The sequence below is a fragment of the Pyrus communis genome, chromosome 1 (genome assembly GCF_963583255.1).
Source record: "Pyrus communis chromosome 1, drPyrComm1.1, whole genome shotgun sequence".
Classification (NCBI taxonomy): domain Eukaryota; kingdom Viridiplantae; phylum Streptophyta; class Magnoliopsida; order Rosales; family Rosaceae; genus Pyrus; species Pyrus communis.
In genome coordinates this window covers 3,368,432-3,395,415 of record NC_084803.1, presented here as the reverse complement: position 1 = coordinate 3,395,415, position 26,984 = coordinate 3,368,432, and the positions used below count along the sequence as shown (strand labels likewise).

At 38.2% G+C, this 26,984-nt stretch overlaps 5 protein-coding genes across 6 annotated transcripts; 3 read left to right on the top strand and 2 right to left on the bottom strand.

The window, feature by feature from the left end:
* Positions 1-3,098: 3,098 nt before the first annotated feature.
* LOC137742527 (heat shock factor protein HSF30-like) lies at positions 3,099-6,072 on the top strand. Of its 2 annotated transcripts, none has more exons than XR_011069417.1 (3): positions 3,099-3,631; positions 3,947-4,867; positions 4,968-5,708. XR_011069417.1 is itself a non-coding variant. In XM_068482424.1 (3 exons), exons 1-3 carry the CDS (start codon positions 3,332-3,334, stop codon positions 5,153-5,155), a joined length of 1,104 nt encoding a protein of 367 aa, XP_068338525.1. In that variant the 5' UTR covers positions 3,099-3,331; the 3' UTR covers positions 5,156-6,072. The 2 variants fall into 2 exon arrangements, 1 of the variants encoding a protein (XP_068338525.1); XM_068482424.1 differs by having other exon boundaries at positions 3,947-4,721; positions 5,127-6,072.
* Positions 6,073-7,364: 1,292 nt separating this feature from the next.
* LOC137717094 (cytochrome P450 711A1-like) lies at positions 7,365-10,658 on the top strand. Its single transcript, XM_068456407.1, has 5 exons — positions 7,365-7,594; positions 8,208-8,360; positions 8,729-9,512; positions 9,684-9,779; positions 9,929-10,658. Exons 1-5 carry the CDS (start codon positions 7,374-7,376, stop codon positions 10,256-10,258), a joined length of 1,584 nt encoding a protein of 527 aa, XP_068312508.1. The 5' UTR covers positions 7,365-7,373; the 3' UTR covers positions 10,259-10,658.
* A 4,259-nt stretch (positions 10,659-14,917) lies between these two features.
* LOC137729077 (cytochrome P450 711A1-like) lies at positions 14,918-17,454 on the top strand. The gene is made up of 5 exons (XM_068467903.1): positions 14,918-15,126; positions 15,678-15,830; positions 16,019-16,811; positions 16,892-16,987; positions 17,106-17,454. The coding sequence occupies exons 1-5, from the start codon at positions 14,918-14,920 to the stop codon at positions 17,433-17,435; spliced, it is 1,581 nt and encodes a 526-aa protein (XP_068324004.1). The 3' UTR covers positions 17,436-17,454.
* A 167-nt stretch (positions 17,455-17,621) lies between these two features.
* LOC137746701 (protein IQ-DOMAIN 6-like) lies at positions 17,622-20,023 on the bottom strand. The gene is made up of 5 exons (XM_068486712.1): positions 19,771-20,023; positions 19,433-19,678; positions 18,894-19,121; positions 18,647-18,760; positions 17,622-18,525 (listed from the first exon to the last, which is right to left on the bottom strand). The coding sequence occupies exons 1-5, from the start codon at positions 19,834-19,836 to the stop codon at positions 17,830-17,832; spliced, it is 1,350 nt and encodes a 449-aa protein (XP_068342813.1). The 5' UTR covers positions 19,837-20,023; the 3' UTR covers positions 17,622-17,829.
* A 2,161-nt stretch (positions 20,024-22,184) lies between these two features.
* Positions 22,185-25,713, bottom strand: LOC137746691 (IQ domain-containing protein IQM1-like). Its single transcript, XM_068486704.1, has 8 exons — positions 25,024-25,713; positions 24,784-24,898; positions 24,632-24,697; positions 24,038-24,126; positions 23,804-23,891; positions 23,356-23,586; positions 23,014-23,115; positions 22,185-22,803 (listed from the first exon to the last, which is right to left on the bottom strand). The coding sequence occupies exons 1-8, from the start codon at positions 25,401-25,403 to the stop codon at positions 22,363-22,365; spliced, it is 1,512 nt and encodes a 503-aa protein (XP_068342805.1). The 5' UTR covers positions 25,404-25,713; the 3' UTR covers positions 22,185-22,362.
* Positions 25,714-26,984: the final 1,271 nt, after the last annotated feature.

Below are 26,984 nucleotides of genomic sequence, written 5' to 3'. Positions count from 1 at the left end.
GGTTACGATCTCTCTCAAATTTGGTCCTCTGATCCTATCTTCGTAGGGTGTAGGTTTGTGGATGAGTTGTTGATCCAAAAGGCCGTCGGGGCTTGATCTAAGGATGAACAGTTGATGAACGGATGAACACTTTCTTCAAGGGCCGTCGGGGCTTGATCTTGAATAATGGTTGTGTGGATTTCTTCAAGGGCTTTTGGGCTTGATCTTGAAGGTTGATGGATGAGCAGATCTTCAAGGGCTTTTGGGCTTAGTCTTGAAGAACGATTGGATGTGTGGATTTGTTGAGGTTGTTGATCCAAAGGGCCGTTGGGGCTTGAGCTTAGGATGAACGGATGAACACTTTCTTCAAGGGCCGTCGGGGCTTGATCTTGAAAAAGGATTTAATGAAGAACGAAGAGAGCTTTCTTGATCCTTCGGGATTTGCTTGAAAGCTTTAGAGTTTCAAAGCTTCAAGGATTTGGGGAGTTCTCTTCCAATTTGGGAGTAGAGAAATGTATTTGTGAATTGGTTGATGCTTGATACCTTGATGGAGAAGCCTATTTATAGGCTTTGAGAATGAATCACCACCACAAAATATTTTTTTCCTTTCCAAGCACCATTGCCTAATTTTCCCACTTAATGCAATATTGAAATTGAAGTGGTGTAACTTATGGCCTAATTTCCCACTTAATACCATTTTAAACTTGAAGTGGTCTAACTTATGGCCTAATTTCCCACTTAATGCAATATTGAAATTGAAGTGGTGTAACTTATGGCCTAATTTCCCACTTAACACCATTTTAAACTTGAAATGTGTATGCTTTGTCATTGCCCAAAATGAGAAGAACTTGCTTTGATCCGTAATGGATTGAAGTGTGCTTGCCTTGTCATTGCCCAACATGAGAAGAAAAACTTGTTTTGATCCTCAATGGATTGAAATGTACTTGCCTTGTCATTGCCCAAAATGAGAAGAAAAACTTGTTTAATCCTTCAAGGGTATTTCTTCCTATTTTGTTGAGTCACACGCCATGTGTACAATTTGTACAACACGTGGCGTATGCCATGTATGCCTTGACACGTCAAAACTTTAATGCATTGGTGAACATTTGTTTTACTGAAATTTCGATGTCTACAATTTTATAGTGAAATCTCAACTTTCTTTATGGTATCATAGTAAGTTCGCCCATGTGTGAAATTCAACCGCTACACGTGCTTCACGTCACACAATTTGTGTTGTCCATGGTATGATTTGAAAATTTGCCACACGTGAGGGGCACATGCGGATGTGAAAGTAATAGAGTCTCACATTGGTGAAAGAAAAAAACTTGCAAGGGCTTATAAACCGTTGAATTACTCCTCATATTGCCCAAGTGATTTTATGGTACAACCCTAATTTTCTTCAAGCACAATCATCACCTTATTCTTCACGTCGTTGACGCCGTATTTAAAAAAAAAATTATAGAGTCCAACGGTGCTACATAAATAACTTAGTCATCTAGATAGCTCCGTCCATGGGCCAAGGGGTCATTGGAGGCTTTCCCAAGCGTCATTTCCAGCTACCTCGCCGTTGACCCATGGTGAATCTGCTGGTATTATACATATTGTTAATCACAGTTTGTCACATATAAAAAAAATCAATAAATCTATAGAAAAATAGTACCACAACATATGTTAAACTGCAATACATTTACCTCCTAAAACATTGTTACTGAATATAAAGAGCTAAGTATTTTTCTTGGCAATATTAACATATGGAGGTTTTTTTTTTTAGCTCACGTGGGTCATGTGCATGCATCGACGACGAATGACCCAAGCGAGCAATGTTGATGACATACACCACAATATAACAACAAAATATCAACACCTCTTCACAACGCTTTATTAAAGACCTGTGAATTCAGATACAGACCCAAAGCTCAAGACTGATAGAAGCCCAATTTTCAAGGGACATGGGACAAAGAATATGGTGATCCACTATCTATATGGTGGGCTAATCACATATGTTGCTATTTTGGGTGATACAGAACATATTCTAAAATCTCATCCAACTTTACTGTTTTGGTCCATCTGGATAACATATGAAGTCTCCTCATTGTCCTCGCTCAGAGTTCTTAGTTGAAGTTTTCACACTAGATAATTAAGAAGTTGTGTATAAGAAGTTGGACTACTTTCGTTTACTTTTGGGTTTTGATGTGTAACTTCACCTTTGTACTTGGTATCACATAAAATTTGCGCATGTGTCAAGTTCAATCACTACATATTCTCTACGTCAACTAATTAACACTATCTACATATTGGGCTTACATTTTTGCATACATGAGGAAGTTTAACATAAAAGAACTAAGAAATCTTGCCACGGCTTATTTGGAGATGGACAACTCTTATATTGTCAATTAGTTTTAGGTAGGACCTTAACTTTATTTGTAACAAGATTTCTTAAATTTGGTTTGGGGGATGGTGGTGTTGTGATTGTGTTTGAATGACAGTGTTTTGGTGTTTAAAAGTTATGCATGTTGAGTTTATAGTTATTGATTGATTAAGTTATAGGTTGAACACAAAAACTACTTAATTTTATACACCAATCGTTGTATAAACAAGAAACATTGCCCTTGTCAATTAGCATAATCCAATAAGCTTTGAAGTAGTTAGTTTGAGCACAAATGAACACATCAACATTATACAAGATAGGGATTCTCTCCAGATCCCTTCCATCTGGATTCTTTAATTCTAGACATCGAGAGAGATGGAGAAGAGGGAAGAAGATGAACATGAGAAGGTGAACATGAAAGAAGATGAACAAAAGAATGTTAACAGAAGAAGGTGAAAATGAAAGATGAACACAAGAAAGTGAAGGTGAAAGTTAACATGGAATTAGTTCATGACTGTTCAAATTTCGGTTAAACAGACAAAAATGAAAGATCTGAAAAATCTGGATGGAAGAAATCCGAAAAAAATCCTATTCCCATGATATACACCACATCAATTGGGCCGTGTCCCTCAACACAACCCAAAACATAGAGAAGGTTCTAGAGCTTTGAGGTTTTGGGCATTTGCGAGAAACTTCTTACAAACTTGAGAGAAGATTACAAGCCCCACATCTCTCTAGAACTTTCCTTTCCACCGCCTTAAAAGTAACATGTTCTCTCTCCTCTACATCGCAAAGAAGGAACACTCTCAAAAATATCCCGAAAAGCTCTCAAATTTCACTACAAAGCTCAAATTTAGCAACGCAAATTCCTGGAATCGCATCAAATCCAGAAATCCAATTCTCAAAATCCTCTTCCACATGTAAAAATCCAGTCTTTTGGTGCTGAGATTCCTGCTAATAGCTAATTTGGGGAAACCAATAACCATGGATAGAGTGTTGGTGAAAGAGGAGGAGGTTGTGACATGCACCGTCGGCTCATCGTCTTCGTCGTCCTCAAGCTTCTCGCCGCAGCCAATAGAGGGGCTGCACGAGGTGGGTCCGCCGCCGTTTCTCACGAAGACGTTCGAAATGGTGGAGGATCCTTCCACGGACGCCATTGTTTCCTGGAGCAAAGCTCGCAACAGCTTCGTTGTGTGGGACTATCACAAGTTCTCCGCCACTCTTCTTCCTCGATACTTCAAGCACAGTAACTTCTCCAGCTTCATTCGTCAGCTCAATACATATGTAAGTACCGAAAAAAAGCATGAGTTTTCTTGGATCGTTCTTCATGTTATGCTGAAATTGCAGACGGGTTCTTTTTGTTTATGGAATTTTTCTTTTGTTTTTGCTTGCTTAGTACTGTAATTCTTTTGGGTTTAGTGTAGGAAATTAGGAATTAATCAGAATCATATATACGATTACAGGTTTTTAACTTTGTTACGCAATTCCCTTTCTTCTGTTGGTCATGAATCATGGTTTCATTTTATTAAATCCTTAGTTGGGGGATTACATCCTTGTTCAGGAAATTTCAAGGCTTGCTCATCAACTGAATGCATGCAGGGTTTCAGAAAGGTTGATCCGGACCGATGGGAATTCGCAAACGAGGGTTTTCTAGGAGGGCAGAGGCATTTGCTGAAGACCATTAAGAGGAGGAGACATGTCTCGCAGAATATTCAACAAGAAGCCGGAGGAGGAGCTTGTGTTGAATTGGGGCAGTATGGAGTGGAAACCGAGCTTGAAAGACTGAAAAGAGACCGAAACATTTTGATGACGGAGATTTTGAAGTTGAGGCAGCAACAACAAAATTCAAGGGAGCAAGTCATGGCAATGGAGGGCCGGTTGCTGACCACGGAGAAAAAACAGCAGCAGATGATGACTTTCCTTGCTAAAGCACTTAATAATCCATCTTTTCTCCAAAACCTAGCTGAGAAGAATGCCAAGAATAGGGCACTGCACGGTATTGGTAGAAAGCGGAGACTGGCTGCTAGTCCCAGTCTGGAGAGTCTGCAAGAAGCGCCTAGAATCGACGTTGTGGACTACTCTGCAAGCCAGGATCAGGGAGAGTTGGCAACTATGGAACCAGATATTGAGAACTTTTTCTCAACTGCTGCATTGGACAATGAATCAAGCAGTGGTTTCAAAGACCCCAAACCGAGCTTAGTAACCACAAGTACTGGTGGAGGCAACTTGGATTCTGTTGATGAGACCATATGGGAGGAGCTGTGGAGTGATGACCTCATTGGTGGCAACCCGGAGGAGGAAGCTGCTGCGGTGGGCGAGGAATCAGAAGTCGACGTTGAGGTGGAGGATTTGGTTGCAGAGCCTGCAGATTGGGGTGAGGACTTGCAAGACCTTGTTGATCAAATGGGTTATCTAATCCGGCCCAAGCCGTGATGACGGTAACAAAAGTGTCTGATGATGATGAAGTGCAATGTGTGCTGAGTTGGTCCCCTGCAACTCCATTCCTATATCTATATATTGGTATATTGATTCAAGAACTCTGCTTTTCATTAGCTAGTCGCTATGTATGTTTGTTAATTTGTTGCAAGTGATGAATAATGCAATGATTTGTGATTTGCAGAAGGGAGTGGTGAATGTTGCAAAGGGGCCAACTCAAATGCTGCTGTTTCTTTGTATCCTTTGATGATTGCGTTCAATGAATGCTACTTGTACTTTCTAAATGTGTGCGTCTTTGTATCCACTGGTGTTGATTTCCTGTTTCTTCTTTCGTGCATTGCAGGCGGAGGAGGAGCCGTCGGACACCTGTGAAGGGTTTCGGTACTTTTGATGTAGCTTCAGATCGACGTAGCCAGTGTACATAGCAGTTAGCAGTTAAGTTAGTTAAGTCAGTTAGCTGTTGAGAGTGGCTGCTTGTGTATCTACTTATCACAAACACCAGTTATGCAGATGTAATAATAGTGTCTTGTTCTTTAAGCTCAATTTTGTAACTGTAATTTTTATGAAATATAACTCCTTATTTATAAGTTGATGACTTTATATTCACAGATGTGTTTGTTCAACCAAAGAGTTACAGAGAGGCTAAAACCCTGGGGTTTTGGCGAGTTCTCTCTTCATATTTTAGTTTTAAGAACACCATCCATAATGTGTAGGCTTTTATTGCCCGACACCAATTAAGAAATAGAAGGTCAAACTGTGAATCTGGTTGCACGGGGTTTATAGCTCATGTAGTTGCTAACGTTTATACCAGCATTCGAAGTTCTATGTTTGAATTTTGCACCATTCGAAGTTCTGTGTTTGAATTCTGCACCATTCGAAGTTCTTTGTTCTCAGTTTCAAACATGGTGCCAAGCTTAGAGTCGTTAAGCGGATCCTTGCACTATAATTAGTCTTCCTAATCAAAATTTTTTCAGTCAATTTAGATTTTGGTAATGTAAAAATTTATGCTATATCTTCTTTGTATGCTGAAAAACTACGTGATGTTATTCATGCTGTATCTTTAGCTTGGGATAGGTTGGCCTTCCTTATGGATTGAATGCGACTTCTCACTGGTTGTTCATCTTCTTTCTTCATCCTCACCTTCCTTGACATCTATTCCTTGGAGGTTTTTGGTCAATTGGCATAAGAGTTTTACTATTCTCCATGCAGGTTCAGATTTCTCATATTTTTAGATAAGGTAATCAAGTTGCTGATTGTTTGGCCAATTATGGTGTTGATCACCCTGGTGTCCATTGGTGGGATTCATGCTCTCCTTGTGCTACAGCTGCTTATTCTCACAACCTTTCTAAGCTTCATTGTTATAGGTTTTGCTGAAAGAGGTTTTGAATTGTTGTTATGAATTCTTTAATGGTCTGGATTTGGCCTCATGTCCTTCTTGACATATTGTATTTTTCTTGTTTATCAATAAATTCTCCTTGAAATTGCTTCCCATGATAGCAATGTTGGAATGGGACGGACTTTGTGACCAAATTATATTAAAAAAAATGTAAAAGTTTATGCAATGTTTTAAACTCAAATCATGAGAGTGCTTATTATGCAGAAAAGCTAATTAAGTATTAATCAATTCCATACTCTTTTGTTTTTACAAGTGAAGAGGATCAGACTCCTGGTTTACAATCACATGATCAAGCATACCTCCTCCTATATGCTTCAACTTACAATACAAATATACACATAGAATTTTATATCTACTCATACTTGCTCAACAAAGACGTCTACTAGACAGCAAAAACAACAAACCCATTCGCCAACCAAAACAACAGCACTCAGCAGAACAAAACTATAGTGAACAAAAACCACACAAACAGCTATTAGAACAAAAACCACACAAACATCTTATATGTTTGGTTCCAAAAACACAAGCCTTTAAAAACAGTGTTGGGGCCTTCGCCTTCTTGACCTAGAGATAGCATGATTGGAGATGTTACCATAAAAAAGAAAAAAAGAAAAAAAGAATGTTTATGCTTTTTGTCAACTTCAAAACGGTATGATTGCCATTTAATACTATAGTTTAGTACTATTTATTTTTACTTGTAAATGAAAAGTTTTAAGTTCAATTCTCGTCAAAAGCTTATTTAAGCCACATTATTGCTAAGTCCACCCCTCCTTCTTAGTGTAGTTAATATCGTTAGCTCAAAAAAAAAAAAAAACCGTAATTTTTTTCGTCACCCTAAATATAGAAAATAAAAAGAAAAACTAATGAAAATGGCTTGAAATCTTTGAGTTTTAATGATAAGGAAAAAATAAAGGGTAAAGTGAATAGTAACATGATTGACTTTTTAGTGTAAAAATATGGTTTTTCGTTAAAATGAACAGTACTGTGGCTTTTCGTTAAGACTCTCAAAATAAAAAGTACAAAAAGCATTGGCTGAGGATGATTGGCACCAACAATTCCACGATTGAAATCATTCATAGGAAGACCCCACAACCCCCTCACTATTTCACCAATCTATTAAACCTAATCCAAAGCTCTGATATTTGATGATGAAGAGCTTGGAAGAAGAGGAGACCCTTCAGAAAATTGGTGGGGATGGAAGTGTTGTTTGCTACCAGTGTTTGGTTGATATCCACAATCTTCACGGGGTTGGCAATATTGGGAGGAATTTTGGGGTACTTGTATGGGCCCTACTGGGGGGTGAGAAGGGTACCTGGCCCACCAACTATCCCCTTGCTAGGACACCTTCCCTTGCTTGCAAAGTATGGTCCTGATGTATTCTCAGTTCTTGCCGAACAGTACGGCCCTATTTTCAGGTCAGTAGCATATTTGTGTGTACAAGCGACTCTCTTATCCGAGACCAAATGTTTAGGTTTTCTAGTTCTAGCTTTCTAGGGGACCGCCGGGGTGGGGCACTCAAACCTCGCATATATATATATGCCAAGCTGGTTCTTGGTTCGGTATATATGGATTAGGACATATGGTTAGGGTAGCAAGCACGCCCCTTGAACACAAGTTCATTTATACCCTCGGTCCATTTTCGTGGATTAGAGTAGTTTAAAATATAATTTTGTATACAAAAAAAATGACAAATTGAGGCCGTAGCTAGTTTAAGGGCTGATTTGGTATTTGATGTGCTTTGAAAAAAAACTGTTTCTGTTGTGCTGTGAGAATAAACTCATTTTTAATGCTTCACGTTTTTAGTTTTTTTTTTCCACCCAAAATTGTGAAAATAAGCTATTTTTAAGTGTTTACTAAACATTTTTTTGAGCTCAGCTTTTTTTTTATACCCAATTTTTATAAAAGCACCTCAGTACCAAACCAGTAGTCTCTTTTAGCATGGTTGAAGGGTGCTAAATAGAGTTTATTCTCATAACAAACTCTGCATTTCGGTAATGGCATTTGGTTTTTGGATTACAATTTGGACAGGTTTCATATGGGCAGGCAACCATTGATAATTGTAGCAGATGCTGAGCTTTGTAGAGAAGTTGGAATAAGGAAATTCAAAGACATTCCGAACAGAAGCATTCCAGCTCCCATCTCAGCCTCCCCTCTTCATCAAAAGGGTCTTTTTTTCACTAGGTATTATTGGAGAAAAACTTGCCTACATCCGTTTTATGAGTTGGATCATGAATATAGCAAATTTGATACTCTTTCATGTAACGGTTGCATGGAAGTCTTTCCGGTTGTTAAGTGAAAGTCTAATTGCACAATCTATCAGTTAAAAGTATTTTATAGCTCGTTTGATAACTATCTTGCTTTTAGTTTTTTGTAAGGAATAGAGGAGAAATACAAGGAAGAAAAATGGGATGAGCAAATGTGGAGGAGGATGCACCTAAATTTATTCAATTAATTATATCGAATACATCAAATTGAACTTACCAAAAACAAAATACTCATCAAAGATGCCCAAAATTAATTGACTCTAATGGAATTTGAGCATCCTGCAGGGATGCAAGATGGTCGACAATGCGAAACACTATATTGTCGGTGTATCAGCCATCACACCTCGCCAGCCTTGTGCCTACCATGCAGTCCTTCATTGAATCTGCAACTGAGAAACTGCACTCCTCCAAAGAAGAAGAGATTACATTTTCTACCCTTTCCCTCGGATTAGCTACTGATATACTAGGGCAAGCTGCATTTGGTGTCAACTTTGGCCTTTCTAATACACATTCGATCGGCAAATCAATCAAAAAGATTGACGGAGAAGACAACGACGATGAAGTCTCGGACTTTATCAACCAACATATTTATTCCACAACGCAGCTTAAGATGGACTTCTCAGGTTCCTTATCTATCATACTCGGTTTACTAGTCCCCATACTCCAGGAGCCATTTCGGCAGATTTTGAAGAGAATTCCGGGCACTATGGACTGTAAAGTTGAGCGTACTAACCGGAAGTTGAGTGGCCGGGTTGACGATATTGTGGCGAAGAGAATGAAAGACCGTGAGCGAGGCTCGAAGGACTTCTTGTCGGTAATTATGAAGGCAATGGAATCAGAGGCGGTTTCGAAGAATTTCTTCACTCCTGACTACATTAGTGCAGTTACTTACGAGCATCTCCTTGCTGGATCAGCCACCACAGCATTCACATTGTCTTCAATTGTCTACTTGGTTGCTGGACATCCAGAAGTCGAAAAAAAGTTGCTGGCAGAGATTGATGGATTTGGACCGTCTGATCAGATGCCAACTGCTCATGATCTTCAACACAAGTTTCCTTACATTGATCAGGCAAGTCTTCTGAATTTTCAATGTTGACATGTGTAAAAACTTTGAAATTTCAAAGGCCTAACCAAATGCTTCTATTTATCTGCTCTTGTTTACTTGTTAATCAATCATCCTCTTTTGGGAAGACCAATTTGCCAATGGATTTTGGTTTATCTGTCGGTTTTTCAAATGCAGGTGATTAAGGAGGCAATGAGGTTTTACATGGTTTCCCCATTAGTTGCGAGAGAAACATCTCGAGACGTCGAAATAGGTGGTTATCTTCTACCAAAGGTCATCTTCCCTTCTTACTTCAACATACCTTAAATTTATAAGCTATCCAATGCAATACAATCTTAGGCTCCAAACGAGTCCTGACTTTTCGTGTGCAAACTCGAAATTTACGGTTTGTATACTCACGGGATTTATTTTTTGATTGGCAGGGGACTTGGGTGTGGTTAGCACTCGGGGTTTTAGCAAAAGATCCAAAGAACTTCCCGGAGCCAGACAAGTTCAGGCCAGAGAGGTTTGATCCAAATTGCCAAGAATTGAAACAAAGGCATCCTTACGCTTTTATACCATTTGGAATCGGACCTCGATCCTGCATTGGTCAGAAATTTGCCCTACAAGAACTAAAGCTCTCGCTGATTCACTTATACCGGAAATATGTGTTCCGGCACTCTCCCGACATGGAGAAACCTCTTGAGCTTGAGTACGGCATTGTTCTCAACTTCAAGAATGGTGTCAAGCTTAGAGTCATAAGGAGGACATGATGATCATGCGCTGATTGAATCAACTGGAGATTGGTTGCATGAAAGGATTATGTGAAATCTTCAGTCCTGTAATGTTCTTGAAATCGATCATAAATTTCTGAGGTGAATTTTTTTAGGTATTTTATGAAAATAATTAATGTGAACATCTCCACTGTAACGGAGTTTTTGAGGGCATCTGATCCTCTCAAGACTAAATTTTAACTCGTATTAAAATATAAACAATAGCTTTGCAGCATGTTAACAACAAAGTTGGTAACATGTTAATTTATTAAGAAATATCATAGTAATATATTTTGTAATATATTTACCGAATATGGTTTAAGTCAAATCCCACTAAATGTGGGGTACTATCTTCTAGCCATTGTTGTAGGGTTAATTAGTTGACCTAGGCTTGTATGTATTGCACTGTATAGTTTGTCAATGCTAATACACGAAAAGCATTCAATCTTGTCACTTGTCATGGCCTTCCAATCTAGCCATTTGAATATTCAACTATTTTAACATGGTATCCAGAGCATGAGGATCCTCGCCGGATCTATTTCTTAGGGATATTAGAGATCACGCAATCGTGTTCGATTATCGTATATCGTGCGATCATAAATCATTTAAAATTTAAAATTTAAAATTCAAATATAAATAGTACTCAACGAAAACTGACCGCACGATATACGATAAACGGACACGATTGCTTATTCCCAAGATCCCTAGGGAATGGATCCGACGAGGATCCTGGTTCCCAGAACATAAGGTCTTGGTGCCCGATAAATTTTTTATTGTGACGGGAATACGGATGGTACACCACGTGTTTTAATGTAAGTGGTGAGAATTTATTTTTTTATTTTTTAAGGTATTAACTTTTTAACACATATATTTTACTATTTGTATAATGACACGTAACATATCACATCATATGTCAATCATATTGAAAAATCTCTTTTGGTGCCCGACTGCCTACTTTTTCAACTTTGATTGTATTCTCAAACATCATGTCAGACACAGTACTTGAAACACCAACCATTTATCAACTCCAGAAGTCCATCGCATATCTCACACAACAATAAATGTCATCGACGGAAAAATTTTCAATCACTGCTGCTGTTCAAAGTCGACCAAACCATTTCTCCTACAATTCCAAGAATCTCCATTGTGAATTTTGTGATAACGACGGAGATACAGTTGACAACTGTAGGACTCGAAAATATCACTACAAATTATGTGATAAAAGGGGCCACACTGAAGACAGATGCAAATTTAAAAATGGAACAATGGTTCCTAATAAAAGGGGAAAGCAAGGCAGCAACCATAGTAACAAATCACACCAGCACGGGTCCCAGCCTTCACCGAACACATTGCACGGACTCTCAGCAGAGCAGCTTCAACGATTGACCCACTTTGTGTCCATAATGAATTTAAATCACACCTCTGGTAATAGAAGTAGGATTATCTTTCCTCCTATCTATATCCCTTTCCCTCTTTTCGTCTCATACATTATTTTTTATCTCATTATCTCTATAAAAAAATTAATATAAAATGTTAATGTGGCTTAACCGTGACCGTTCAAATAGGAAGGAATGAAATGAGAGAGAGATCAGGAGGGGAGAGAATCCTCCTCTTGGTAATAACAATGTTTATGCAAATGCAGTAGGTTTGTCTTCATTTACTGTTGCCTCCGTTAAATATGTATTTACTCAACCTTGGATTTTGGACAGTGGGGCTACCAATTACATCACTTTAGATTCTTCACTTTTCACCGAAACCAAATCTTAACAAATTTTCACCGTTAAATTACCCACAAGCTCTTTGGCTACAATTACTTCCATTAACATCATACCATTCAATTCAGATATTACATTAGACAACGTTCTATGAGTTCCCTCTTCACTTAAATCTCATGTATGCTAGCCAAGTCACTGACTGTCTAAATTGTTGTGCCATTTTGTTTCCCGCTTTCTGTGTCTTGCAGGACTTGGCTACGGGGAAAATAATTGGATCAGGTAAACAACGTGGTGGTCTTTATTACATGTCGCCGTTGCAACGAACACATCTCTCCTGTCAAGTTTCCCATCCCTCAAATTTATGGCATATGCGACTTGGACATCCTTTATCAACTCGTCTCAAATTAGTACTTCCCCCGTTGTCTTCAAATAATGTTTCTTTTGATAATAATTGTACTATTTGTCCCATAGCCAAACCAACCAAACTTCCATTTCCTTTAAGTTCTATATCAACTCATGCACCATTTGATTTGTTACACTGTGATATTTGGGATCCTCATAAAGTTCCTACACATTCAGTGTCTCGTTTTTTTGATGCAACATAAAATTCGAAACTCAATACCTTTTAAAATCGTTTGTTACTTTTGTTGATAACTCAATTTCATGCGAAAATCAAAACAATAAGGGTTGATAATGGGTCTAAATTTTTATCCATGAAAGATTTTTTCCAAAGCAAAGGCATTGAATATCAACACACAAGTGTCTACACTCCACAACAAAATGGAGTTGTCGAACGTAAGCATCGTCACATTCTCACTGTTGCATGTAGCATACGTTTCCAATCTCAGGTACCCCTTTCATTATTTGGCGATTGTGTCTTCATTGTTGTCTATCTCATTAACCGATTACCATCTCCTTTGTTATCCAACAAATCCCCATTTGAGTTGTTATATAACCGTCCGTCCTCTTTTTATTTTTGTAGGAAATTTTCCCAAGGTTTAGTTGACGGTGACAATTAGATCGATATTTCTTTTGTATGAAGGCAGAGTCCAGAACAAAGAATAATTAACAAATTGTAGTTGGTTTCGGTTTTAGAGGGATTAGGTTTTCATGTCCCTCCTACCCCTCTTTTTCTTGTACATTTTTTGTTTCTTTCTAGAAGGGTAAGGTTTATGTCCCCCCTTTTTTTCACACACATATATATATTATCATTTTTCTTGTATTTTTTTTATCTTTTTTTCTTGTATTATGAGAGGTTAGGTTTATGTTCTAACTAAGAGTACCATTTTTTCGATATCAATAAAATTTCTCTCGCACCGTCGAAATTTTCTAAAACATAAAAATAAAAAAATAACAAAAGACATAACAAATAATAGCAATTCCAAATCTCACACTTGTCCCCCTGTGGCAAGAAAACCAGCAGCATGATTTGCCTTCCTGAAGATAACTTGGAATGTATATAAATTTTGAGGGATGTATTTGTTTGCATTGAAAATAATTTAAGTATCAAATATCTTAGTGGATAAAATGTTGAATTTTATTAATGCCGGATTTGAAATTTTCATTCTCCTAAATTATACATAGTTTCAAATCATTTCCCTTCTTCTTAAATTAAAAAATAAAAAATAAATAAATTGAAGACAATATTGAGATAGAAGAATCTGATCATTGCTGGTGTAAGGATTTCAAGACAAATGAGTTATGGACAATAATTTCTGCACTCATAAATTTTTGAATTTTTAGTATATCTGAAACAGTAATGTGATATTACTATTTCACTTAAATTATATCACGTAAAACAAGAGTTTTGTACCATATTTTATGGCGGATCTTTTAAAAAAAATTAAGACATCAACTTTGTCATCTGCCAAACATTCATACACCGAACCAGATGACCAACTTACTCTAATACCATGAAAAAAAAATTAAGTGCTTTTATATTGTTTGGAATTGGGGCCATGGATGCATTAATTGGTGGAAATAATATTCCTTACAAGTAAGAAAACTCTCACTAATTAACATGGAGAACCTCTATTTCTTGATTATGGCATTGTTCTTAAATTACAAAAAATGGTGTCAAGCTTAGATCGTAGAGCTGGCTTTCACTCAATAAAAAAAAAATTAAATAAATAATAATAATAATAATAATAATCTGAAAATTGTGTTCGGCAGCTCACCGCTGTCGTCCTTCGCAATATACCGATGGACAGCCACCGAAAAATTTCAATTTCTTCAGCCACCCAATACCGAATGGCTCGCAAACGGACTTCTTTCCTTCCAAATTTTCATGCTAATATTATACGACTTTCGACGTTTCAATTCTCCACGTTATTCTGGGTGGGAATCTTCAATCCTTTTCGGTTCTTCCATCTCAAACTTTGGGTGGTGGACAATAGACGAAGGATGGTTGCTTATGTCAGTGGAGACGCCTGTCATGTTTTCGGTTTAGTAGGGTGTGGCCCTGTGGGTGAACTTATGAATTTCTGCCGTTGATTACATAGTGGAACTTTTGAGATCACCATCCACCATGAATTTTTTTATGACATGACAGCAACAATGTCTGTGGAGAGAATAAACAAATATTGCTGGTTCTATGAAGACGAATTACAGAGAGGAATCTCAACGCCGCTGGTGGTATTGCGAATAGAGATGCGGAATATCTTCCAACATTGAAAGGAGAAATATTAGTAAAGTCGCTCGTTTACTTAAAAATCACTCGTCACGAGTACACGACAATTGGATTCCCAATTTTCAGGAATGTTATAATTTGTAAAGCACAACAGAAAAAACAATCATCTAGACAGCAACATGGATCAACCAATGACTGCTCAGCAGGTTGCTTCCGGTGAGTAGTGGGACACCCCAAAATATTCCACCACCAGTCTATATATTAAATCCTGAGCTCTGCTCCTTCGAAGAATTAGATTCAATAGACTGAGAGAAAATGATAGGCAGCACTGAACTGTTGTTTACCATCTTCATGGTGTTGATAGTACTGGGAGGACTTTTGGGGTATTTATATGGGCCCTACTGGGGAGTAAGAAGGGTACCTGGCCCTCCAACTATCCCTCTGGTAGGACACATTCCCTTGATGGCAAAGTATGGTCCTGATATATTCTCAGTTCTTGCTAAAGAGTATGGCCCTGTTTTCAGGTTAGTAGCTATTATGCATGTGGATATTTGATTATGCGTAATTTGTCTTCTTTTTTTTCTCCTAATTTTTCTCAAAGAAATTTGACAACAAGCGCGGGACTACGTACATGGTTAGGTCAGTTAACCAGGACAGTGTATTAATTCTCTTGTACCCAAGTTTGAATCTCCACTCTTCATACATTAATAAAGTAATTTAGGATATCGCTTTGTTAAAGAAAAACGATTACTCTGAGACTTCAAATTAGTGCCATTTAGGTCAAGTGATCCACCGTTTTCTGAGTTATCTGCATGCTAGGTGTGAAAGGCAAGCTTAGCAACTGTTTGTGACTTCTTTTGATGTGGACTGTAGATCGTGCAAAAGTTACTCTTGTCACTTCCTTTTTCGCTTCCCCTTTAGTATGGTTGGAATGAAGGATGTTAGTTAAACATTAGATCTCGTGATAAATCAAACGTTTCAGTTATGTAACTTTAATTTAAAATACGCTAAGATAAATCGTCCACACATGCGCATAACACAGCTCTTAAGTTTTTGGTTGCACATATCCTGGCAGGTTTCATATCGGTAGACAACCACTCATAATTGTAGCAGATGCAGAGCTTTGTAGGGAAGTTGGAATAAAGAAATTCAAAGACATTAAAAACAGAAGCATTCCACCTCCCCTTGCAGCTTCCCCTCTTCATCAGAAGGGTCTCTTTTTAACCAGGTATATATTTTATATGTTATATTGGTATAAAGAGGCATAGGATATCTACCGTTTTAAAGTTACCGTAGATGTAGATTAGGTCAATTGATGAGGATATTGTGTCCACCTCTCTTGCACTCAAGTTTGAATCTCTCCTTATGTTGATTAGAGTAACGTAGAATATCTGATGGAATTTGAGCATCCTGCAGGGATGCGAGATGGGTGACGATGCGGAACACTATATTATCAGTGTATCAACCTTCACACTTAGCCAACCTTGTGCCTACAATGCAGTCATTTGTTGAATGTGCAACTGAAAAACTTGGCTCCATGGCGAAAGTAGAAGAAGATATTACATTTTCCGCCATCTCCCTTCGATTGGCCACAGATGTAATAGGACAAGCTGCATTTGGTGTCAACTTTGGCCTTTCTAAACCACAATCCTTCGGCGAATCAGTCGAAAAGATTGATGACAAAGACAATAATGACGATGAAGTCTCAGACTTTATCAACCAACACATATATTCCACAACACAGGTTAAGATGGATTTTTCGGGTTCCTTATCGATCATACTAGGACTACTTGTCCCCATACTTCAGTGGCCATTTTGGCAGATGTTGAAGAGAATTCCTGGCACTATGGACGGGAAAATAGAACATAATAACAGGCATTTGACTAGCCGGCTTGGTGCAGTTGTGGAAAAGAGAATGAAAGACAGCAGACGAGGTTCAAAGGACTTCTTGTCAGTTATACTGAATGCAAGGGAGTCAGGGAGGCTTTCGAAGAATGTTTTCACAACAGATTACATTAGTGCACTTGCTTATGAGCATCTCCTTGCCGGTTCGGCCACCACGGCATTCACTTTGTCTTCAGCTGTCTACTTGGTTGCTGGACATCCAGAAGTAGAAAAAAAGTTGCTGGCAGAGATCGATGGATTTGGACCGCCTGATCAGATGCCAACTGCAAGTGATCTTCAACACAAATTTCCTTATCTTGATCAGGCAAGGCTTCTCAAATTTCAATGTTGCATTTGAGGAATCTTCCTCATTAGTTGGCTTATCTGTTGCTTTTTCGAATGCAGGTTATTAAAGAGGCAATGAGGTTTTACATGGTTTCCCCATTAGTTGCTAGAGAAACATCTCGAGAAGTCGAAATAGGCGGTTATCTTTTACCAAAGGTATTGCTCTACTTCTGCTAGGATCTCTTTGCAGAAATGTCTTTTTGTCTGGACTGAAAGTGGTTTGTATATATTATAAACCTTATGGGATTAGTTCCTTTTTGTTTTTGAGAAGCAGGGGACTTGGGTTTGGTTAGCCCTCGGAGTTTTAGCGAAAGATCAAAAGAACTTCCCAGAGCCAGAAAAGTTCAGGCCAGAGAGGTTTGATCCAAGCTGCAAAGAAGAGAAACAAAGGCATCCTTATGCTTTTATACCGTTTGGACTTGGGCCTCGATCCTGCATCGGTCAGAAATTTGCCATACAAGAAATAAAGCTTGCACTGATTCACTTATACCGGAAGTATGTGTTCCGGCACTCTCCATATATGGAGTCACCTCTGAAGCTTGAGTTTGGCATTGTTCTCAAGTTCAAGAATGGTGTCAAGCTTCAGGTCATAAAGCGGAAATGATGCAAGATGTCCTTCCACGTGCCTGATCAGACCTTACTCATCATTTGCTTAAGAAGGCAACTGAAGATTAGTAACTTTTAACTTATATGAAAATGTATTAGACGTCTTCGCTGTAGATTTTGTGAAATAAATCATCAAGTTGAAGCTAAATTTGCTAGTGATCAATGCATTGCAAGAAAGCTGGCAATGAGTTCAATGACCCATCTCATTCAAAATAAGCAAATATTCGACTCCACATGTTCATAAATTAACTATGTTACAAATGAAGACTGAACTCTTCTATTCCTCGCACACACTTAAATTACACATTCTAAATAGCAGGGAGCAACTAGCTGTTGATCTTCTAAATCAAAATGAACTTAATTCACCTGATTGTATGAACAAGGCGCCCCTTTCACCTCAGTTTCACAGAGTTCTTTTCCAATCGCGTTGGCATGCAAAGCGGCTTAGAGAAGTTGGCTGAAGATAGCTCAGAACCAGCACTACTTTTTGAATCCCCATTAGAGAATACCCCAGACCTCTTGAGAAATTGAAACTCGTCCATGGATTGCCTTTGAGTTCTTTGAGACAGATAACTATGTGGTTTCTGCTTCGCCTTAGTTGACTCAGTCAGGTTCATGTAACTAGGCTTATAGTTGCAGCTGTCATCTGTTCTGTCCGATGCCAATCCGGTGTTCCCAGAAACCGGCGTTGTGGATGTGCACAGTGAAGATGAGGCAGAGCTCTCATCATACCATAATTCTGAACTGGGGCTTGAAGACGAGCGAGTGGCTTGCCCAATGTGAGGAGGCTTTGCAGAAATCCTAGTGGTGACATTGTTCTTCCTGACTTTGACTGAGCATGGTTCTGAAGATTTCGAATGTTGTTTGCCCATGAAAGGGTCTGCTCTACTCTTTGGAGGTGGTGTGATCTCAGAAGAGTCGTCATGTGACTCTTCCATCAGCCTAGTCTCCCACGGCTTCGCTGACATCCAACGCTCTAACCAACTCCATCCCCAACTATTCTTTTCAAATTCATTGTTCTTATTGAGAGAGTACGCTGACGATCTGGTACGAGAATTCGAATTCAAATCTGGGGCTGATTTCCATTGCTGAGAAGAGAAAAAAGAAACACAATCTTGCCCATATCAGTAATGTGAAGAGAAAGGTACTTAATTTAACAGACAAACTACAAGGAGGCTCCCGATGAAGCCAAGTTCTGTGTTTTATTACCTTCTGAGCAAGAGCATAAGCAATTGCTCTCTCCCTCTTGAATGCTCCTTCCTGCCTCATTTGAATCTTTGCTTTAACATCATCTATTGTTCCCTTGCTATCACACCACCCCTCCTGCAATTTTTTTTTCTATCTATTTTCAGTAATTATAACAAAAACATAAGTTCGAAAAAGCCGATTCAAACCAAGAATATTTTCTTCTGTCACTTATCAAATGAAAGCAAAGATCATTAAGAGCTTAAAGTACCTCAGCTTCTTTTAATAGATCAGCCTGGGTGCGGCGTTCATTGATCATGTTCTGCACAGCTTGTCCCTCCATGGACATTCGCACACGACGAGCTCTCACACGAGCCTGAACTCGAACGAGAGCTTGCATGCACCTCAGTGTCACTGCAGCCTGCTTCCTCACTTGTCGGCCTCGAACCAGAGCTTGCAGCCTCACTATTCCTCTCAAGGCCTTCAAAGCCCTTCTCGCCTGCACATAAGTTTGCCCAGAATAAAACAACAACAACAAAAGCTTCAAACTTTCATCAATAGAAGCCAAATCCTTGAAATTAAGCTCAATGGGCAGCTAGGCATGTTATCAAACAGATTAAAGACAGAAGGATTGAGCAACTTCAACACTAACTATCTGCTTATTTCAAAAGCTCTACTAGTCAAAAGCTACAACTTTAACAGAAAAGCACTTTCTGACATCAACAAGTAGGTTGTTCAAATCCAGACACAAAGATCTATGGCCTACGATTCCATCAAATAAAATTGAAAAGTCATTTATTTTTTTCTTACCAAGAATCCTCGGAAAGCAGTTTGGATTCTGATAGCAGCCCATTCCTGCCTCACAACCCTGAAATCCTTCGGCGGAGCTCGAACCACCGCCGCCACCGCGGCATTATACGCATCGGCCCCTCTCGGCGAATCCGACCCCTCCGAACCCGTCCCGTAATTCCCTTTGAAACCCTTCCACGAAGACCCCAAATCCCCTGAAGAACTCCTCCACAGTTTCCACTTCTTGCTCTTCCCACTCACCTTCTCCTATCAAACCCAGATAAAAAAAAGTTCAGAAAGTTCAGAACAAAAAAATAAAAAACAAAAGCTCGAAATTTTGATAAAGATCGAAGCTTTACCGGGTCGTTCTTGTCGGGTTTTTTCATACCGATCAGCGCTTTGACCCATTTTCCAGAAGCACCCATTTGAGCAAAATATTTTGCTTCAGCAGAAACACAAGCAAAAACAGAGGTTTGCAGTGGATTTATGAAACTTTCGAGTGGATTAATGAAACTTCCAGGTGCATTAATGAAACTTCCGGGTGGAATTATCAAACTCAAAGCTTTTGGGACGTGGGTGATTTGCTTTGTTTCGTGGGAGAATGGGGAGGGTTTTGTTTTGTGGGTTTTATTTTTTTGGTTCCAAAAACCACACAGAGCCGTTCGGTATTTGAAATTCAAAACACCACGGGACAAACTGGGAAGAAAATGCGCTCGATTCTCTGGGGTCAGGTGCAGTTTTTACCCCTGTTGTGGGAGAAAATTACGAAGTTGCACCCCCACTAGGGCCTCTGCTTTCTCTGGGGAAATATGATCGGTGGCCACGACGGCACGACTCAGATGGTTAATTGTGTTGTTGGGACAACCTGTGGCTAATGAGATTGGGCCACGTGGGAAGTGGGCCCATGTGCTGATGAATTATATTTGGTTTTGTGGTTTTCACCAACCAACTTATTAATCCAAGAACTAAAAATGGACGAGCAAAGTGAAGTTTGAATGATTTACTACTAAAAATAGAGAATAGAGCTTTGCTGGCGTCATTTGAGTTCTTTGCAAGTTTGAGGGGGTGGTTTCAAAAAATGATTTTAGAAATATTATCCCAGACTCCTAATTATTTGTTACCAATAATTCGAATTCAAAATAACATATAGTCGTGAACGATTGTTTGATTTTATGGCATTTGATTGGGCACATTGCTTGTCTTTGAAAATGATTTGAATTAAAAAAATGACATGTCACAGTACGTTTTGGCTGCATCAGAAGCTAAAGTCATCATATGAAATGACTTGGCTTTGAAGCTTGAAATCATAAGATGTAGGGAGGGGTATTTGGTTTACTAACTCTATTAAAATGTATAATGTTGATTATGTTGAAGTATTTAGATTAACCATTAAAAAAAAAGGCTTTTTTAGCTATGAAAAAACTCATTTATCCTTGAGAAATGCTAAGGGGCGTCTTTCAAAAGTGAAATTCTTTATTAACTATTTGACATCCCACTGTCTAACGTTAATTTTTTTTATGAACTATATGACATATCATAATTTAACGTCAATTATCATACCAACATTATAAAATATTGTACAAAAACATGAGACGTTGCTCAGACGCAATACCAAACAGATCGCAATTGTTATTGATGGCCATCAACCGTTTATGAAACTCGGCAAGTGCAGTGAAGAGCATTCGGGAAAGAAAGAAGCATTAGTTTAGAGAAAGAGTAATATTAGAGAAGCTAAATTTGTAAACTAAATGATACGTCACCAATAGTTAATATGGACGCATATTGACGTTTAAATAATAATACAATTATCAACTTACACGTAATTTAGTTGATAAAATTAATTTTTCCTAGCATTACTATTAAAGAAAAGTGCTTTTTGATATTCATTTGACTGTTCAACTTCGATTTCGAGATTACCAAACAAATACCAACCGAACCTGACCGGGCCGGACCGGACCATTTATGTTTTTGTCAGAGGTTGACATCGATGTTCGACACCTTTGTCTCTGCTTCCTTCCTACCAAGATTTCGCATTTCCAAATCTTTTCCTAATTTTCTGAATAAATTAATCAACTTTCAGGAAAAAGGTTCTTTCTTGTTCTTCAACAAGAAATTCCACATTGGATTCCTTCTTTTCTGTTTTAAATTTTTTAAACAATTCCTTCTTATTTTTTGGGAATTAATTTCTGATTTTTGTGTTTTGGAATAAATACATGGAGATGGAGTTAGTATGATCATCTACCTAATTTTTTGTCTTCTGTGTCCAAATAAATAAGCGGGTAGCTGAGTTTGTCATTGAATCATCATGTCTTCTGCATAAAACTCAGAGAAAGAGAGATGAGGAATCTGTTTTCACAATATTCATAAATATATAATGACAGGAAACATCGTTATCACGTGACAATATTGATTTCTAATGTCAAAATGAAGTGTTGTATCGATTTACTATATCTATTTGTCATAATATAAGTAAACATGATATATTCTTAAGTGTTTCTTTGTTTATATTATGACACACGTGTATCGGCTCGTGTTTCGGATACTAAAAAATCTCTCTTTAAGGACAACAAATGTAGACAAGTGAGTATAGTTACAGCTGCTTCTACATAACACCACCTTAGTGAAAAAGAAAAAAAAAAGCCTAGTGATATTGGGATTCAAAATGCATAAAAGAAAAAACAATGAAAGAATAACAAACTTAGGTTCATGTGGGAATTGGGATAGGAATTCAAAATGCGATATTGGTCTCGAATGTCACCGTAGCATCTGATTCACCAACTTTTTTTCCTAAGCCGTAGTCTCAGCCAAATTCAACTTGTAGACGAGACGGATAGTTACGTGTTTAAGGTCGAACTTCATGCCATATGATCGGTACATACGCGAGTATGAAGTTATTTGACTCGAGAAATTTTTTTGAGCAACTGATTGTATACAACCGATTACACCTTAACTCACATGGCGGAATTAGCGCGAACCAATACCGTCGGGATAGGGAGTCCCATGTAGGCAAGTCTAGGAGAGACCCGGATCTTGGGGCTTGGTCTCGGTGAAGGGATTGGAGCACAGCTTCCACGCCGGCTCAGTGTGACTTTTGGTGAAAGGTTGACTTGTTCAAGTGCTTTGAACTGTAGGTTCACTGGATAGTCCTTCACACACCCAATACGTGCCCCAAGCCCACTTGCCCACTTGCAAGACAAACGCCTGGACAGGTCAAATACTGGTCCTTCTGCATTGGCTATGTTGGGTCCCACACTCTCGTGTTGATGATCTGTGGGAATGGAGCCATTGGAGCCGTTGATTTTAGGCCCATCAGGATTGTCAGCATTAATCTCTGGACTGGATTCCTCATAAGGAACTTTGAATGATGCTTTGTCATCATCGGTTGCACACATCTTTAAAATACCACAAGAAGGAAAAGAGGGAACAAATTAGCCATTTTTGTATAGGAAATTCTTCCTGCATGACGTCATGAGTATTTTTTAGAACGTATCGACAACATTATCGTTATGTTTTGTTGGCGACAAAGACACTTACACTTTATCAATATCATATTTATCAATTTGTTCTATAATAAAGAATGAATGTCGATTCGGTATTTTTACCTTGACGGTTGTTAAGTCCACTTGGTGCTCCTTCAGGAAGATAATGAATTCCTTGAAATTGTCCTCAGTTGGGAGGTAGTGACCACTGTATGGCCAAATAGCCTTGAACAAGTTAAAAGACAAGCAGATATTAGCTCAGTGTCGAACATTATATTTTAAAGGAATTAAAGAGTCGAATGATAATTATTTTAGTTTTATAAATATAAAATAAAAATTGAAAACCAAATTTTAAAAACTTAACTTTTCGTTTTGATTTTGAGGTTTTAATTTTTTTGTTGAAAACAATACCAAACAAGGTATCAAACTAAACAAAATAGTTATCAAACGATCATAAATATGTACCTCAAGAACCCCATTGTGAGCGACTAATCTACCTGCTGCAGTTGTGGCCCCTCCAGAAAGAAAGCTTGAGTGCTGAAAAGTTCCTTTCTTCTTTTGCCCTACATATAACGCTCTTGATGTGCTGAGAACAAAAATCCACTTTGACCCTTCAACTGTGTCAACAAGCATTCCGCTTTGCCTGTGCACAAGCTTTCCATTCTCCACGATCACTTCATATGCCACCCTTTCTTTCTGCGATACAAAATAAATAAATAAAAACGCCGCTGACGAATTTTGTTGGTGTACTGATTGTATGGATATATTTTGCTATTGACAAGATATTTGTCAATTATCGACACGATATTGACAATCCGTTCTTTTTTAAAGAACAGACGTCGTGTTCAAAGAAGAACTAATGCTTTAATTTGTAGTAATCACAGTATATGAGTATGCAAATGTAAGTCCTTACAGGCCCAAGATATTGGATGCACTGCCGTTGCAAAGGACTTCTTGGGCACTTGTTGAGGTTGGTGTCTTTGCCATCACCAACATCCAGCCTTCATGTCGCAGGGGAGGAGGTAAAAAGAAACGGTTAGTCGGATAGAGTTAGTGGTAAATGACTAAATGGTGGTAAAAGTAAAAGGTGATCTTATATAAAACTGTGTCATGGGAAAAAGGTTTTCCTCAGATGAGGCAAACTTACCAGTAGAAGAAAGGTTGGGTGCTCTTGCTATTAGACCACACATCGTGGTAAAACTGCAGATTGTGTCCGTACCGATGGCGGGGATCAATCTGAGAAAAGAATGAAGCATGGTGAGTTCATTGATTTTTAGTTTCTCAATTCTTCGACGAAAAATCCATCACGGTTAGCCTGAGTGTGATCGGATAAATGAGAGGAAATGAGTTTGGAGTATTAGGTCAAACGTTCGATTCCCTTTTCAAACGTAACCAAAAAAAAAAAAAAAAAAATATTTTCCAATGAATGACTATTATGTCCCACACAACAGACCCGTGATCCCGGTCATGTGTGTCGGTAGCCACCTGCTTCTAGCCACCTGCTTCCTACCCAATATCTTATGTATCTCATTTACACTGTGCAATGTACGCATGTTTGCTTAAGTTAGGGGTGGGCACCAAACCGGCCGAATTGCATGAATAACCGGTTGATTCAAATCGTATTGGGCGGTTTGGTTTGGTTTTGATGGTAAAAAAGTCAACAGCCTGACTATTATAAGTTTGGATTCTTGGAACAGTGCTGATGAACAAAGTTGAATGAGAAGTAGATAGATAGGCTCACAGCTTCAAGCCAGTGCTGCAGAGCTAGTTTCTGAGCCCTTTCGTCCTTGCACAAACCCTTCCCTACCTACAAACATTTTCTGTTAATTTTTATTTCTCCATAAAACACATTTCATCAGTAATCTGATTCATATATATCACCAAAATTTGTACCTTGGCAGCCCTTGTCCTAGCCCTTGACCACCGCGATTCGGCACTTTCGTGTTTCTCAATGTTGTAGAAGGAAACTGAGCTTCGGTTCAGAGCTGCAAAATCCAAAGCCTGCCACCTTCAAAAATTAAACAAACACATGAAAGAAGAAAAAGAAGATTGATTGGAGCACCAAGCAACAAAAGTGTAACAAAAGAAAAAATACAACACAGTATATTAAGGTATAGTGGTAGAGTTGCGAACCATAGTTCCTCAACCAAAACAGCACAATCTGCAAGGTTTCTTCTAGTCCTGTAACTCTTGTACACTTTCTGGACCTTGGTTGCCGCGGCATCGAGCTCGCTCGGCAGCGGAGTGGAGTCAGTAGACAACGTAACGGGTTCAGGAAGCAAAATAGTAGGTTTCTTTATCTTCAATGTCTCATGATTGCTACCCTTTGAATGATGAGATGCTTCAAGTTTTGATTGTGTAAATTCCCAATAATTGAAGCTTATTGACCTTTCTAACCCTTTTCCCAAGTCTTCTAGCTCCCCTTGTTTGGTGCCCATTTGAACCAAAAAACTTGTGGTTAATATTAGTATCTCATTCCACGCTGATAAGACTAGAGAAAGAGAGAGAACCATCAATTTTAATACTCAAAAGTTATTGAACCTGCACAAAAACCCAACTGGAAAAAGCACTTAAATAGAAAGCATGCATATCCAAAATTGGAAGCGCAACCCCAATCAAGCATAATGAAAAGGGAAGTGATTTTCGCTTTCTATTTTCTCCCTCCGTTTCTTTTATGAAATGAGCAAATAAAAGAAAATTAAGAGACAGAAACAAGGGGAGAGATACAGAAGCAGGAAGCGGAAGTGCGAAAAATGAAATACAGGAAGATACTCAAGACGAAGCTGTTTCTTACATGCAAACCCAAAAACCAAAGGCCGTCCAGAAATCAGAAGCTAGCCCACTTCCTCTTACTCTCTGCTTATATATACTAAGCAGAGCCGCTTGCTGCATAACTGTTTTGAAATATCAAAGTTGGTTGTATTTGCAAGGAGGCTTCAAACAGAAAGATTGTACAAGAACATATATTATAGAAAGATGGGGTTGCACGTGGTTGATAATGTTTCCACTAGTAGACTGTACTATTTTATCAGGATATTTTCACCTTTGGGTTTTTAATTCCCAGAATGTTCAGCGTAATCATATTAGTTAAAATAAATAGGCTTTATTCTATACACTCGAGTTTAAATATCTCGCATTAGTTTAATATAAAAAAAACTAGTATACTCCTCCTTTCTAGCTATCTCAAGAAAGACAACCGGGCCAAGCCAATAAACAACGGTGGTAGAAATATTCTTGAAAAAGTTAAAACAATTCTTGGTTTGTCATGAAATCTGCGGCTGCTTTTGATTAAATCTTTTCTCGTTATTGTGTTTTCAATGACGGAGGTGTCACTTTCCATGATGGTTAGATTAAATCCTTTATCTATATATGGGTAATACACATACGTATACTATATTTGGGTCCATCCACAAAAACAAGGGCCTCTATGCATTTCATTTACTAGTTAGCTTGAGAAATACGCATTAGTAGAATCGATTACAAATTTTGTAAACAAATATTGACAAAAAGATATTAAACTAAAGTTTTCATACGTATTATTTTCTGTCTAACGTTTCTTAATTGTTAAACCATTTGTATATATTTCCTTGCGGCTACTAGCTTTTTGTCAAGAAAACAACTTCCATTTACAGGTCTTCGAGTATTCTTTTGAGAAAAAAGACATGTCTTTCATGAAGGGAGCAAATAGAAGATTCAAAATAAAATAAAGAACATGACCTCCCAATCAAGACTAATATTCTCCCTCCTATTCTTATTTCTTTCCCTTCCCTTCTCTCACATTATATTTTTTCGTTTTATTATCTCTATATAAAAATTAATATAAAATATTGACGTGGTTTAATCGTAACCGTTCAAATAGGAAGGAATGAAAGATGTGAGAAATTAGGAGGGAAGAAAATCCTCTTTTCCCAATAAAGATCAAAACTACACAGTAACAATTTCAGATACAACAAAAAACTCAAAGAGACGAAGAATTAAAAATCAATAATTTTGCAGTGTAGTACTGCAAAATCATAATCCCAATCTCAACGTCTTGGAGCGAGACCAAATAATTAAAACTAAGGCAAATTGGATGAGCACGGTTGTCATTTCTG

Bases quoted from the DNA above. Each gene is read 5' to 3' on its own strand.
- LOC137729077 (XM_068467903.1), top strand. From the start codon at position 14,918: ATGATAGGCAGCACTGAACTGTTGTTTACCATCTTCATGGTGTTGATA. The intron at 15,127-15,677 runs GTTAGTAGCTAT...ATATCCTGGCAG, and splicing joins GAGTATGGCCCTGTTTTCAG to GTTTCATATCGGTAGACAAC. The intron at 16,812-16,891 runs GCAAGGCTTCTC...TTTCGAATGCAG, and splicing joins AATTTCCTTATCTTGATCAG to GTTATTAAAGAGGCAATGAG.
- LOC137742527 (XM_068482424.1), top strand. From the start codon at position 3,332: ATGGATAGAGTGTTGGTGAAAGAGGAGGAGGTTGTGACATGCACCGTC. The intron at 3,632-3,946 runs GTAAGTACCGAA...GAATGCATGCAG, and splicing joins TTCGTCAGCTCAATACATAT to GGTTTCAGAAAGGTTGATCC. The intron at 4,722-5,126 runs GTGAGGACTTGC...CGTGCATTGCAG, and splicing joins TGCAGAGCCTGCAGATTGGG to GCGGAGGAGGAGCCGTCGGA.
- LOC137746701 (XM_068486712.1), bottom strand. From the start codon at position 19,836: ATGGGTGCTTCTGGAAAATGGGTCAAAGCGCTGATCGGTATGAAAAAA. The intron at 19,679-19,770 runs GTAAAGCTTCGA...TGGGTTTGATAG, and splicing joins AACCCGACAAGAACGACCCG to GAGAAGGTGAGTGGGAAGAG. The intron at 19,122-19,432 runs GTAAGAAAAAAA...ACTTATGTGCAG, and splicing joins CTGCTTTCCGAGGATTCTTG to GCGAGAAGGGCTTTGAAGGC.
- LOC137746691 (XM_068486704.1), bottom strand. From the start codon at position 25,403: ATGGTTCTCTCTCTTTCTCTAGTCTTATCAGCGTGGAATGAGATACTA. The intron at 24,127-24,631 runs GTGAGCCTATCT...TTCTTTTCTCAG, and splicing joins TGCAGCACTGGCTTGAAGCT to ATTGATCCCCGCCATCGGTA. The intron at 22,804-23,013 runs GTAAAAATACCG...GGTATTTTAAAG, and splicing joins TGGACTTAACAACCGTCAAG to ATGTGTGCAACCGATGATGA.
- LOC137717094 (XM_068456407.1), top strand. From the start codon at position 7,374: ATGGAAGTGTTGTTTGCTACCAGTGTTTGGTTGATATCCACAATCTTC. The intron at 7,595-8,207 runs GTCAGTAGCATA...CAATTTGGACAG, and splicing joins CAGTACGGCCCTATTTTCAG to GTTTCATATGGGCAGGCAAC. The intron at 9,780-9,928 runs GTCATCTTCCCT...TTTGATTGGCAG, and splicing joins GTGGTTATCTTCTACCAAAG to GGGACTTGGGTGTGGTTAGC.